Here is a 14,341-nt window from a genome sequence, read left to right as displayed (position 1 = left end):
GAGCCCCTGACAAAGAAAAACTTGACTGAAACAATCTGAGAAATACTTAAAAGACCAGAAAATTATCAGAGAGGTTTGGGTAGAGGAGTAGAGGTAGAAAACTTCCTGGAAGTATTTAAGTAAATTCTTACCTTGGAGCCATGGCATCTTTGGAAAGCCCAGTGACAATCTCTTATCTTGATGGTCCTGGAAATAATTTTATTCTCCAAAAATTCTTTTAGAGTGCAGCTATACAACAGAGCAAACCCTTACTAGGGAACAAAATGTATTTATTGCAAAATAATTGTGGACTTTTATAGACCATGATCATTGGTGCAACATGTTTGTCTATGTCACAAGTAAAAGTAGTTAACTTGCAAAAAAAAAAAAAAAGTTAATTAAATAAGTGAAAATAAAAAAGAAACCTTGCTTTGAAGCTAATAAAAACATAAAAGGACAAAGTGTTTCTAAGTTGCAAAATCTGTGAAGTCACAACGTAGGCTTGCAAAAAATACTGTTTGGGATTTGGTGTGCAAAGCAGAGCACAAAGTAAAATATGCAACAAGACACTGTGTCACCCCCTGGCTGGGACCAAAACCCTGCTGTGCACGCTCTGTATTAGTGCCTGTTAAATATCCCTCCAAGGCACGTGGCCACAGTTCTGGGATTCTGTGGATTTGAGTGACTCCTTGTCTCCCACACCTTTCTGGGCATCAGAGAGCCCTCCAAGAAGGCAGTGTCAGGAATCCATTCCTGTGGAGGGAGCAGTGCTCTGGAATGCCTGTGCTCATAACAGCAAGTAAAGAAGACTGATGTGCAGCAGTCAGTGAGCACCACCAAGAACACTGGGCTGAGGTGAGAGCTGTGTGTGCTGGAGGCTAGAAAACATGATCCAGCCTCCTTCTCCCCGCTAGCACATCTCGTTCTCATCAATCTCTGTGGGGCTTTTGCCTTGGCCAGGAGGAAAGGAAGGAGAAATGCCATTATCAGGAACAGGCTGCAGGGATGGCAGGCACCTTTCTTGTAAGATGGGTGCTTCAGCCAAGTGCAAGTGAGTCTCAAAATAATCCACGGCCTCCCCTTCTTGAATCTCCGCCAGGACCTGGTATTCCCCGAAGCAGATGATGCTCTTCCAGGGCAGGTCGGTTTTGTTCAAGTAACCCAGCTCTGTTTGGTTGACGGTCAGCTTCGTTTTCTTGCTCAGGTTCTTGATCTCGAAGGTGTACTCGGAGCTGTGGAGCTTCCTGTAGAACTGCAGGGAGAACTGGATGCGGGAGACGCGCGTGTCCACCAGGCTGTAGCGGCACAGGCTGGAGTCGCGGCCGAACTTGGCCGTGTCGTCCGCCCGCAGCTGCTGCCGCCGGCAGAAATCCAGGCAGCGGAACATCATCTTCTCAGCCTGCCCGGGGTGGTAGAAGGTCAGGTGGAGGCACGTCACTGTCTCCTCTGTTTCGGCCTCCTCGAAGGCGCTCATGGCGAGAGGAGCCCTTGGAGCCAGGAGACGGCAAAACCACGGCACAGAGCGGCTGCAGAACCCAACAGATCGGTGTCAGCACTGAGATATTCCCTGTGCTCCTCTCCACTCACTGCACAGAACCTCCAGGCACCTGGAAGGTTCCAGATACCTGGAAGCACAGCAGCCACAACTCAGCGCTGCTTGCCAGCAAGCTCCTCTCCAGGCAGATTTATCTTTGCAGGAAATATGTCATTTAGCAGTTAGATTTGCTTGATAGGCTTAAAATGGGGTTAGGCAGAACTGGCTGGGCCTGTGTGCTCTGCTCTTTATCAAGAGATCTTTACCAACACTCTGTCTGTAGGCAGTGGTAATTCAAATATTTATAAAGCATTCCTTGGGCTCTCCAAACTGATCTCTTGCACGGACAAAGTGTTTAGTGAGTGATGGCTGGGATAGCATAAAAAGTGAATTTAAGAAGTTGGACTGTCCATATGACCTAAAAGAGGAATTGTCACCACCTCTAGGTATTTCCCCATTGTCTGCTGGAAAATCCCAGCTCTCTGCTGCTCCAGAAGCACTAAAAACATTTACTTTTCTTGGGTTTGGTAGTTTTGTGTTGTTTTTTAAAGTTCTTTATGTTCAGCACAGAGACCACATACTTATGAAACAAATTCTGTTCCAAAGCCTGAGCAACTGCAGTGCATCCTAATAAAACCTGAGACAGCTCAGAAAAGGCTGCCGTCTGCTTCTCTAAATGCAAGGCCAGTGTCTTTCCACACTAAAACTGAGCCTTGAAAAGAAAAGCCTTGCTATTTGAAAGCAGAAACCAGCAAATGAGTTCCCAGTTACTCACCAGGGAAACATGTGAACAGCCATTTAACTGGTATCACACAGTGCAGATGTTTCCACATCCAGACTGCAGTGAGTTCCCAGTGTGTCTCACACAGCTCTGGAGCTCACCAGCTCCATCCAGAGCTTTATGAGCACCTGAATCATCACTGCCATGAAGTGATGATTGTGGTTTGTGATGATGGACTTGACTTGTGGTTTTTACACACTGCACCCAAACACCAAGCATAGTGCATGGTGGTGTATCAGTGCATCGTTTTTTCTGTGTGAAACCTCAAAACTGCTCCCTTTGCACCTTTAACACAAAACCAGCCACAGTTCTGACACAGCAGCTCAGCAGCCCCAGCTTGGTTAGTGAAGCACGCTACAACAGCACAGATGATGAGTGAAACACAGAATTTCCAGCAGATCTCCCTTTAAAACAACTAGGAAATATCATCTGTGCTTTTGGCAGGAATGCAGACAGACACCCTGATAGCAGGTTACTCCTTGGCCATCTGTGAGCCAAGCTGTGGTGGCACCATTGCCAGTCCCTCCTCCTTGTGGATTCCCCAGCTCTCTCTGGGACGCTGGAAGCAGCTCTGTGGGCCAGGAGGGACTGTCCCCATGTCCAGCTCTGCCCTTCCTTGTTGTGCACCAGAAGGGGATATTACATGAGGTCATCTTTGGTGAAGGGAAAAACCACCAGGCACTTTCATTATGTTTGCAGTTCAGAGACACTTCTGTGCCTCACAACTTCAGTGCAAATTACTGAGTTTTACAGATGGCTACATTAATTAAACACAAGAACAGCCTCCCACTGCTTCGGCAGCTCCCCCTGATCAACCTGGATCCCGGCAGCTCCCACAGACCCTGCTCCGGATCCACGATCACCTCAGGCATCCCCTCACAGCCGCCCGGTCCTGCCTCAAAGCTCACCGAGGTCGAGCACACCGAATATTCCTTAACGTAAATTGACGAGTTTCTACTTAAAAGGAGCTTCTACTTACTAGAGTGCATTGGCCAGGAGGAAGAAACCTTCTGTAGATTTCTCTGCAGCTCTAAGGCAGCCACTGCTCCGCTGTTGTCCGTCTCGGCACCGTGCTCTCACCTCATCATCCTCTCCTAGGGGACAGCGAGTGTCATCACCCCCACTTCCAGAGGCAGCAGAAGAGCGAGAAGCCCTAAGAATATGGGCTCCGGCTCCGGAGCAGGCTCGGTGCCACCTACCCACACCACAGCACGGCCAGCCCGGGATCTCCCGGACGGAACCCATGGGCACTGCCTGGCACATCCCGCCCCCTTCCTTCCCCTCACGGCCCGGCCGCCTCCTCACCTGCCGGGAGCGGGGCTCCGGCGGCCGCCGAGGGCTGCGGCGGCTCCTGACTCCCGGTAAGTCCTGAGGGAGCCGGCGGGAAGTGCTGGGGCGGGAGGAGCGGGAGCAGGAGGAGCCGGGACGGGCGGTGCAGAGGGCACCGCGGGGCGGGGAGCTCTGGGGGCGCCGTGGGGCCGGAAGTGGGACGTCTTTAAAAATAAAGGAAAAAAAAAATTTAAATTATTTATTACAGTGGATAACTCTAAAGGAATAGCCACAGGTCTGTCCGGGGTCTCTGAGGGTGTGTTCAGAGCCGTGTCAGGGATCACAAGTCCACGGGCTCAGCTGTCAGACAAAATAATTCTGGTTTAACCCCCAGATGAACGCTTTGAGGAATAAAATGCTTTGGGAAGCAGCGCACTGTGGGCATATAGCAGTTGACCTGATGATGTTCTTAAATTGATTCTTTTAAAATGTTTGGTTGTTTGCTCTAAGCAACCAGAGTTCAGGTTAATTGCACCAGCTTTGGGAAATAATGTTGCCCTGGCCGATGGTCTAAACTGATCTGAAAACTTTTCCTCACTTCTCTTTTTTTTCTTTTCCCTTTACAAATCCTGAGACAGCCGTGGATTTTTCTTTATCCAGCGGCTTGGTTTTCCGTGTTCACCTGTGTTACCCTCTCAGCCCAGTACAAGTGGCAAAGTGAACCCGTTCCTTTTCCATCCTGATCCCAAACATTCCCTGTCCTCCCTTCTCTGTGCCTGCACTGCAAGTACTGAGGGCTTCCTTGCTTTGGCATGGGCCATCAAATTCTGCCTTGCTTCATACAAACTGTTTTTCACTTGTGGGTTCTTTTCACATCTTCAACAAACAGGTCAATGACTTGTGGGTTGATAAATTCCCTTGTAGTTCATATGAAATAACTTTCATCTGTATCCAGTCTAATAGGGCTGTTCCATGGGCTCTTCTCCCTGACAAAAAAAAAAAAAAAAAAAAAAAAAAGGGGGAAAAAAAATGATTAAACTGTATTTTGCAAGAAGTTGTGCTGAAAAGCAGAGAAGAAAAACAGATTGTTCCAACTTTCTCCCAGAGTGAAGGCATTTTTTACAGCCGGCAGGGCTGGGCCTGTGTGCTCACACACAAGAAAAATGAAATACTTTGTTGCCTTCTGGAAAAGCCAGAATTGTGCAATCCTGCTCTTTATTGCATCTGTCGATGGTTATAATTCCTGTCAGCCCTTTGTTTCCGGAAACAGCTGAGTCCCAGGTCATCAGACAACTTTTCTGATGGGATTATTTTGATACTTGTATCTATTGAGGTATGTAAAGACCTTTCCCGTTTTCCCCTAGGATTGTGTAACGTCAAATTAGCTGCATATTCTTTATTGTTTTATGGTTTAAGTATAGCTCTGTGTGATTTTGTACAGGGGAGGGCAGGAACTGGATTTACAGCTTCTCTCTTCAATAAGTTTCTAGCCAGTTGAAACGCTGCCAGCTCAGGAAAACAGCTCCAGGTTTGTCCTTTATGAGGGAAAAAATATATGGAGGCACCCTGTGCCTGTGGGGGTTTTGGGTGATCTTCCTGCTGAAATTCTTCTGTTCTGTAGTAGAGGTCATTCCAGTATTACAATAACTTCTTTTTGTTGAATTTTCTTTGGTCAAAAGTGAAACTGCAGATAAATGTGGTGTTTGGGCTAAGTTAGTGTTTTCCAGGCTGGAAGACTGAGGTGGTTTTGCCGTGGCTGTGACAGTGTGTTGTTCTTCTGGCAACTGACTCCTCTAAATTCAGAGCAAAATCCATAGATTAATCTGGGAAATGGAAAAATACCAGGAACTTTTATGTTGCTGCCAGTCCTAATTGGCTTAGGAAACAGGAGTCAGTGAGGGGAAATGTGCTTCTTGCTCTTTCTGGCATTTTCATGGGTAGGTCAGAAGAGTTATAGGAAGTATAGTCACTTAATCATCTGAGGAAGTGCTTATGAGTTGGCAATGCTGTGGTGACATTTCTTGGACACTTGGGAAAAAAGTCCTTTATAGTTTTAGCCTTTTATGGCATAAAAGCCTTTCCAGACCAGTCTGAAACTTTCTCCTTGTCTCTGTATTGAAATTTACACCACGAAAGTTTCCTGACCCTGCTGAATCAGCAGGAAGTCTGGCCTGATTTCTGCTTGCTGAGATTTCCACAGTTCTGCCCTTCTCTCCTAAGGTCAGATTTTACACCTGGTTATCAAAACTGTCGATGTGGTGCTCGGATTTGCATGTGGGTTCAGGTGTAAATGTTGTGTGTGAGTATAATTCCCGTGTTTTTTTGGGCTCAGAAAGCCCAAGAAGGGTGCAGTAGGTGGGTGTCTGTCCCCTCCAGCCCTGCTTGCTGGCTTTCCCTGGTGTTAAATGCCTCACTGTGTCTTGTCAGCTGCCACACAAGCCTGGGCACAGTGCTGCTGTACCTGCCCTGTCCCGGGATGGCACAGGGGTGACCTGAATTTGTCCTGCCAAGTAACTGAGGAGCAGCTGGGTGACAGCTGAGTGATTTGGACCATAAAGCCCAGGCTGCTGACAGCCCTTTTCTTATTCCGAGCCACCCAGGCACTCCGAGAACAGGAGTGGGAGCCAGTAGGTGGCAGTTTGTGACCACACATGGGAACACAAGGTTCGTTTGGGGGGATTTTTTGTTTTGTGCTAATTAGTTGTTCGTTTGTTGCTGGGTTTCTTTCCTTTTTCTTTATTTTTAGTTTTTAGTCGGACATTTAATTTTGATAGTGCAAGAGTTGTCGAGGTGCTTGTAAGTTATTGGTAATAATGGTAGTGAGAACTTCCAGGAGTTGGGAAAGGCCTGATGGAGTGTGCAACAACCTGTAGTGAGGTTCTGCAGTGAGTTATTACTGCACAGCAACCGCGTGCCTCATGCTCAAACAGAAAAGAGACAGGCCCTTCTCCAAGGCAGGTGTGCTCCAGAGATATCCCACTGTATTCCACTGGATGTCAGTGTCACACGGAGGAGAGGATGTGTGTTCCCTGAAGTTTTAGCTCCCAGTGCCAAGGGCAGCTCCACTCCATCAGCAGAGAGATCTTCCAAAGGAGGAGGAGAGGGCACAATTCCCTCTGTTTATTTCCCTCTTTGATCCTTGTTTACTCAGGAGAAAGAGCTCTTCCTCTTTTCTTCTCATGTGACCTGAATAAACTGGTGAGGAATATTCATCTTGGCTGGTAAGAAGTACTCCTGACAAGATGAACTTTTGTTTTGTCCCTTCCCAAGTTCTCATTTTCATTCTGCATCATGGTCTGCCCCTGGTCCTCTTTCAGAGCCTGTCTGGCTTCTCCCTCTCTCTTCCTTCTCAGTTTCTCTTCCATTTTCCTTTCCCTCCTGTTGCCTGTTGTTCTTCCCTCTCACCATCCTCCTGATTACTTTTCCTATTCCCTTTGCTACTCCCTCCACCTTGTGTTTGTTTTTTTCTCTGGACCCTTTCTCCCTCTGCTGCAATGGAAAAAATAATTTTTGTGGCTATTTTGATAGCAAGGAGTTGAACATTGCCTTCACCAGGCCCCCCATTTTACTGTGGAGGCTGAATCCACTCTCCTTGTCTGGTTTGACGCCATTCAGACAGAGAAAATTTCATGTGCACACTGCAGGCTGAGCAGAGTCAGCCTTTCCAGTTCCCTTCATTGAATGAAGAAAGTAAGTTTGAACAATTAAAGATAATATAAGCTGCATTTTGCTGATATGTAGCAGGACCAAAGAACATAGTGACCTTCTTGTTATTTTGTAATTTTTTTCCCCTTTAAATTTCTGTAGTTGTGAAGGTGTTGGAGATTCCACAGCGTGTGGCAATAAAAACACACTTCCATTATCTCAGTTTACAGCTTTCAGGGGCACCCAGCTGTGAGAGATGCAGCCTTACAGGTACATCCATGACAATTTCTCTCTTTTCACTTCCAAGATAGATATGTCTGTGTGTCCCAAACTACTCAAGCAGCTTCCTTCCTACTCAGGGAAGCAGCTGTCTGGTTCTCTTCACCTTTGATTGTTCTGGAAGCCCTCCCTCAGGGCAGTTGCTGCTGAGGTTTAGGAAAAAAAGGGATTTTTATTACTGTAGGCACTGAGGGTGGTGAGGGCAGCTGGGTGTCTCTGCTCTGTCCCTGAGAGGAGCTCCTGGAGGTGGGAAGAGCAGGATTTCAGAGCACAGGGAGCATCCCTTTCTGTCTCTGTGTATGGCCTCACAAGGGAGCACTGTTCAACAGCTTCAAAGTGCTGCAGGCCTGGCACAGCCGTGGCTGTGGCCACATGTAATATAGCCTGTAGCTCTTTAAAGAGGATTAGCCTCAGATCAGGGCCAGCATTCATTGCTGGGTTTCCTGTAAAGCAGAATATGCTAATGAAATGGAAATGTCTACAGCAAACATTGCATAATATGGGCAACCTCAGAAGTGAGCCCAGTGTCTTGATATCTCTGCTGGGAGCCAAACTTTCATGTTCTGGTCGTTGTTTCGAGAAAAACTGAAGTTTATGGTATCACCACAAGCTCTCTGTAATAAATCAAGATCTGGTGTGCAGTTTTACAAGCAAAGTTAAAAAGATGGCAGCAAGCACTTGAAGGTAACTTTTCAGACATTATTGTGCTTTGATTGATGCTGTAGTTCTCCAACAGAGACAAAACCCAGCACAGCTTAAAATGTCTTCATTTGGGTTTTCTGCAGCAGAGATGGGCTTTGTTTGATCCTGTGTTCTCTTCCCATCTGCCCATCATTGCTTTAAACACCGTTTTTGGGTTTACAGGAGTTTCAACAGTTTCAGTTTCAGATGTTGTGAAGGGTTTCATTTACAGATGTCATGGACATCTCTCAGAAAAATCATTTCAGTGGGATGATATTTGAGGCTTCACAGGAAATTTCTGCCCCTGATCCAAAGCTGCCTCTGTGCCTGCCCTTGGAAGTGTTCAGACCTGTTGGGGTGATTCCCTGCTGGCACAAGGAATTCCTGTGAGCTCCGTGTGTGTCTGTGGGGTTTGGTGCCACCAGCACCAAATCTAAACCGCACAGTGATGGACATTAAATACCCCGATGGGCCCTTCTGCCTTTGTGCACTTGAAGTGTCTCATCCCAGCCTGCTGGGGCATAAAAGTGCAAAGAAAGCCTTTGGGAAGAGGCTCCTCCTGGCTGCACTTCCCAAACGTGCACTTTCATTCCTCAGATGCTTTTTCCATCCGTGTGCCTCCATATCTCAGGATTTTCTTGTTCTGGTATTTGTTGGGCTTTGTCATTTTATTTTATTTTGCTGTTTGGAAGGTTTGGGGTTTTTTTTCTGCAGACGTGGAGGGTGGTGATACATATTCATGAAAGAGAAGTCTTTCCAGCCCCTGCCTGCTCTGACAAAGACTTAGCTGTTTCACACAGCAAGCTGACTGGAATTGTGTGGGGCCTGCCTGACCAGATTAGAGCAAACAGGCAGCTTATTCCTCCAGTCATCAGGCCTCCCCTTCCTAACAATTTCCCCAATTGTCATTTTGACAAGGCTGTCATTAGGTGATGGCTTCTTTTGGCCATTTTCAGATAAAGATAATTTCCTTAACTTCCATTTTATTTGACAACAAGTAGTTTGGGAGAGAAAGGAAGTGCTTTGGTAGTTTATGGATTAAGGGTTTGTCACTTCAAAGGCATCTTTGATCTAAAAATATGTGCTGTACCAAATTCATTATGCCTTTTTTTCTCTTTCTTTTTTTTAGAACTTTTTAATTTATTGATCTGCCCCTCAATTATTCCTTTTTTTTTTTTCTACATCCTCCAGTATTACTTGGGACAGCAGTGATGAGGGGGAAAAGCACCCAAGTGGCCTCTCTGAAAAGTCATGACCAGGGCGAAACAACAGGTGCTTTTGTTCCATGTTCTGCTTTTAGCCAGAGGTCCTGCCTGCTCCTACCATGGCAGCTCCATTCAAATCTGGGAGACAGAGAGTGAGCCTCACATTTTGGGTCACTCCTGTGCTACGACTGGCCTGAAACCATGGCTCTGCTGCAGGCTGGAGATGGAGTTTTGACTCCCTGGTGCCCCTCTGGCCACTTCCCTGTGTGCTGAGCAGTTGCTGTGTGGCTTTGGCTCTGTTCTGTGGCTGTGCTGCACCAAGGAATCCCAAACCTTGTTCTGACAAACAAAACTGGAAAGGTTTTTCTCCCCAGGATGCAAAGCTCTGAGCTCTGGAGCAGGCAGGTGCATTGGCCATCAAGTGTGCGGCTCCCCAGAGCCCATCCGCCCAAGGAGGGGATGGGAATCCCCTTTGGAGAGGATTTGGGAACCTTTCTGGGTCCCTTCCAGCTCTCTGCAGGGAAAGGGAGCCGTGGTGGGGGTGTGAATATGGATCAGGAGAGGGGCTTTTCCTGCCTTAGCTCTGTCAGGCACTGGGCTTCACTTTCACCCCTCCTCTGCTTTTTAGGACCCACAAATCTCCATCCTTGGCTGCAGCAGTGGAAATCCATGATGGTAGCCCATTGTCCCAGCCCCACACAACCTCAGGTGGGGCTGGGATTTGCCCTGTGTTAATATTAATATATTAATATCTCTTCTACCTAATTACCTCAGCTTTTCCTGCAATGTTACCTCTGCACTGGAGCAGCCAGCAAAGCACCTCCTTGTTGCTGGAGGCTGCTCCTGATCCCATTTCCAAACAGAAGAGCACTTCTGCTTCAGCTCTGCCTGGGCAAACTGTGCAGGGGCAGGCTTCTTTTTTTTTTTTTTTTTTTTTTTTTTTTCTTCTCTCCCCTTTTGCCTGCTAATTGGCTGAGACCACCAGAATTTGGAGGACACAGATGTCACTGATAGTTTGCCTAGGGAGCACATTCATGCCCATCTGTTGCAGTCTAGAAGGCTGTTCATATATCCACAAGGCCTTCATTTAATTCTTGTCAGAAAGTAATGTAAATCCAGTTTACCTCAGAGGTCACAGCCAAGATTTATGCCAATGAGCCCCCTGCAATTTACACACACTGTAGTTGTATAGGATGAAAAGAAACCCTTTCATGTTGGTGCATATTAACAAGAAAGCTTGCCTTAGGAGAGGCTTTTTGATTAAGATTCTTCCTTATTTTAATACAGCCAGTTGGGATAGCCAGCTTTACCAAAAGAAAACATCTAATCTTTAAGCCAGAGAAGTAAACTAGCTAACTAAATGAATAAAGCCCCCAGCAAATCTATTTATTTTTTTAAAACCATCTTTCTGCAAAGAAAGGTAAATGCTCTAGGAAAACACAAGCATGTGGGCACTGAAATGTTTGGGGAAACTGAATTTGCCTTCTGTGGAGATGATATCAATTCAATTATTGAGACTTTTGCTAAGTTATTAAGAGAATGAGTTTTTTTATTTTTATTTTCCTGTTTTAGTTTTTAATCCCTCAAGCAGCCAAATCCAAACATGAAGCTGAGCCTGTTATTTTGGTCAGGAGTGGCAGGAAGGGCTCCAGAAGGCTCGTGCACAAATCCACGGGAGGGAGAGCAGCCAAGGGTGCTGTGTGGTGTGCATGCTCCCCCTTACCTGCTGCAGGTGAAAACACCAGCCCAAATGTTCCACTGCTCTCCCAAGGACAACCTCCTGCAGTTTTTTCAGTCTCCCTACAGAAAGCAGAGGGAGATGAAATGCCAGAATACAGAGTGAAGGTGAGACTGTAACTCCAACAGATCTGTGTCGTGATTTCACCCCTTGCCTTTACTTAGCAAAGGACTCTAAAGAGCTTCCCTGAAAATGAGTGTGGCTTCAGAATCTCAGAGTGGAAAGGCCACAGCACACCAAATTAGGCTGGAGGGAAAAGCTGGCAGTGCAAGTGGTGCAGGTACTGAATTGAAAATGTGCTGTTGGAAAAGAAACGCTCCGAAACACTTTGGTTATTAAAATTGCTCGTAGGGGCAGGCAGGGGAGAGCAGGGCACAAAGATGGATCAGGATGTGCCAACCTGATTGCAAAAGGGTTTCAGAGCTGGGCACCTCATTTTCTTCGGGCTCAGTGTATCTTGAGAGTGTTTCTTTCATTTATCCTCCTCCCTTTTCTTCCTCCCTCTTCTCTAGTTTGCCAGGCCCACATGTTTTACCTTTGCAATGTTTTAGGCATGAAGACCGGTGTGGTTTGCACGGTGTCATAATGACCAGAGTGGTTTGGGATTAGGAGGCAGGAGAGCAAGGCAGTGCCATGAAAGCAGGGCTCCCATTCCAAGTTCCAGCGTAACACTTAAAATAATTAAAATGTTTATTTGAAAGTCAAAACAGCCTCAGCCATAAATAACTATCCATTCCTCGATTGATTGTGTGGAGTCCCGACCGAGAGCTCTGGGAATAAGGTTTATTTGCTCCCTGTTGGGATTAATCCATAAATGTAGTCTCCACATGGAACTCATCAGGTCTTTGCTTCCTCTTCATTAGTCTCCCTGGAGCTAGAAGGTACCCTGAATAAGATGAAAATTAGGATAATATATTTTCAGAGAGAAAAGGCCTGGTGATCTCTAATTTGTGTTTCAGGACCATAATGCTGCGGAAAATTTCCCAAACGGTGTTGTCTGAGAAACCAGCGCTTGTTATCCTTGCTGCATTTGAAGTTTGAGCGCAGCAATTACATCTTCTTTTTCTTAAAGCCTTCAGAGCTAATTGCAGTCTTAAACCGGCTAGATTGACTCCCAGGCTTCCTTCCACCCATGGCAGAACTTAAAATTCCTTTCTCTTGACAGATCTTTTGGTCTTCTAGCCCAAGGGCTCTGAAATGTCACAGTATGGCCCATTTCTTATTAAAGAGATCATTTCTCTGTGTCTCACCCAATCTTTCCTTCCATCCCTCTTGTTCTGAACCCCAGCCCCAATTAGAGGGAACCAAAGAAATGTATTTTCTTGTCCCCTGAGACCTTTGTAATAATTTTTTCATCATATTTGATGCAAGGAATTATTTTAATCCAGACTCCAGTCAGAAATGGCACTGATTTTTTTTTTCTCATCCTTTCTGTTTTAGTGTCCTAACAATTATATCAAGCATTTAAAAGCTGGTTTTGCCTGAAACAGGAGTAAAGCAGCTCTCTTGTCACCAAGGAGTGCTTAAATCCTCAATCTGATGCAAAATTGTTTTTTATTATGTGTTTTCAAAGAGCATTTTTAAGTACGTGCTTAGAAAACATTTTTGCCCGGGCAGTTTTGCAGCACGTCAGGCTGCAATTTTCACCACTTCAAAACCATCTCCTTAAAGTGCCACTTGTTAGGATTTAAGGGAACTCTGAGAAAGCTGATTAGCAACCATTGAGAGGCTTCTAAAGGCCTCCAGAAGTTTTTGCTGTTCTGCTCTTGGGCTTTAGGCTCAGGTCCTGTGTTTCCCCAGGAAAGCTGCCTGCCTGGTTATTCCCCCCTCCCAGCTGTCACTCAACGCCACAGCTGTCACAAAGCACAACTTGCAAAGTGGCATCTGTGTGAAGGGTGCTGATGTGCTTTAGGGTTCCGTGGTGCATCTTAAGCTGATTTTATGATGCGAGTCATTGTCCCCAGTGATGGGTCTCAAAAGGCTCTCCACCTCCTGAGCACTAATGTACAGTTTATTGCACTTCTCTCTGTGCTCCCAGCACTTCAGTGCTGCTGCTGTAAATCATTATTTTATTACTCTGTGTCCTTGCTGTTTATTCAATTCCTTGGAAACATGTACTTGAAGAGAAATCCCTGGCTTGCTGACATGTGTGGATCAGTGTTAGGGACCCGGCAGTTTCCTGGTGAGTTAAATCCTCCAAATTCAAGGAAGCCAAGTGCTGTACTTCCACACTAATTTGAGCTTCCCTGCTAAGCCCTGGCAGCTCTTTGTGAGAATGGCAGCCTGTGTGGCTCACAAAGCCACGGGGCCCTCCTGCCTGCAGTAAAGACCCGAGGAAGGCTGGGCTTTAAGGCCTGGGCTGTAGCACAGAGAAGTGGAGCACATCCACAAGCTCCCTTGGATGTTCCTGGAGCCATGGTATTTTTTGTAAAGGGAAATAACCCGGTGTTTGCTTGCTTTAGTGCACCTTCACAGCAAATGGTGCTTATGAGCATTTATTTACAGGCTGTGAGGTGGCAGCTGAGCACAGGCTTTCTCCAGTGTGCTTCTGCACACTCCTGAAGCAGTTACCAGGCTCCCGGGACTGCTGTCCATAGCAGATCCAAAGCAGGTGTGTGTGTGCTTGGGAGTCACTGGAGTAGGCTCCCTGGAAAATGAGATTTTTGAGAAATCAATTACACAAAGGAATGGAGTCTGGGCCAGATGGCAGGGAGGCTTCATCCCAACCTGGGAGGTACTCCTGGGACAGCTGCACACTCCTTCCCACATGGCTGGGTAATCAGATAAATCAATTAGCAGATGTCAGTGCAGCAGAGCAAGCCACGCTGGCATAGGTGTGTTAGTGTGACCACGCTTTTCCCTTATGGATACCCAGCAACAGGATCAGACCTGGCAGGTTGGAGCAGAGGACTCTGCTTTCTGGCTGTTGTTCCTGGGCTCACAGATGTGTCCCTGACAGATCCTTAGGGAGAGAGCACCTTTGTGAACTGGGATGTGGACTTGCACCATTGTTGTGCCCTTTTTTAAGATTCATCTTTGCCAGGGACAGGTAATTCAGCCCCATCTCCTGGGTGGGCTGTGGACCATGCTGGGTTCCATTCCTGGTGCATCCACAGGGATGTGCTCCCAGCATCCAGCCGTGCTCAGCTGGCTCCAACCCTGCAGAGAGTGGCTCTTACTTGGGGCTAAAAAGATGTCCAAGGCTTTTAGGTTTTCCTTCTGCTTCTATC

General features: G+C 46.6%; 1 protein-coding gene across 1 annotated transcript; it reads right to left on the bottom strand.

Annotated features, from left to right (window-relative positions):
* Positions 1–85: 85 nt before the first annotated feature.
* TIFA (TRAF interacting protein with forkhead associated domain) lies at positions 86–3,553 on the bottom strand. The gene is made up of 2 exons (XM_058804158.1): positions 3,274–3,553; positions 86–1,505 (listed from the first exon to the last, which is right to left on the bottom strand). The coding sequence occupies exons 1-2, from the start codon at positions 3,537–3,539 to the stop codon at positions 890–892; spliced, it is 882 nt and encodes a 293-aa protein (XP_058660141.1). The 5' UTR covers positions 3,540–3,553; the 3' UTR covers positions 86–889.
* Between the last annotated feature and the right edge of the window lie 10,788 nt (positions 3,554–14,341).

This window comes from Ammospiza caudacuta, chromosome 4, assembly GCF_027887145.1.
Source record: "Ammospiza caudacuta isolate bAmmCau1 chromosome 4, bAmmCau1.pri, whole genome shotgun sequence".
Taxonomy (NCBI): domain Eukaryota; kingdom Metazoa; phylum Chordata; class Aves; order Passeriformes; family Passerellidae; genus Ammospiza; species Ammospiza caudacuta.
Note: the sequence above shows the minus strand (reverse complement) of the source record. Positions and strands in the feature narration are given on the sequence as shown.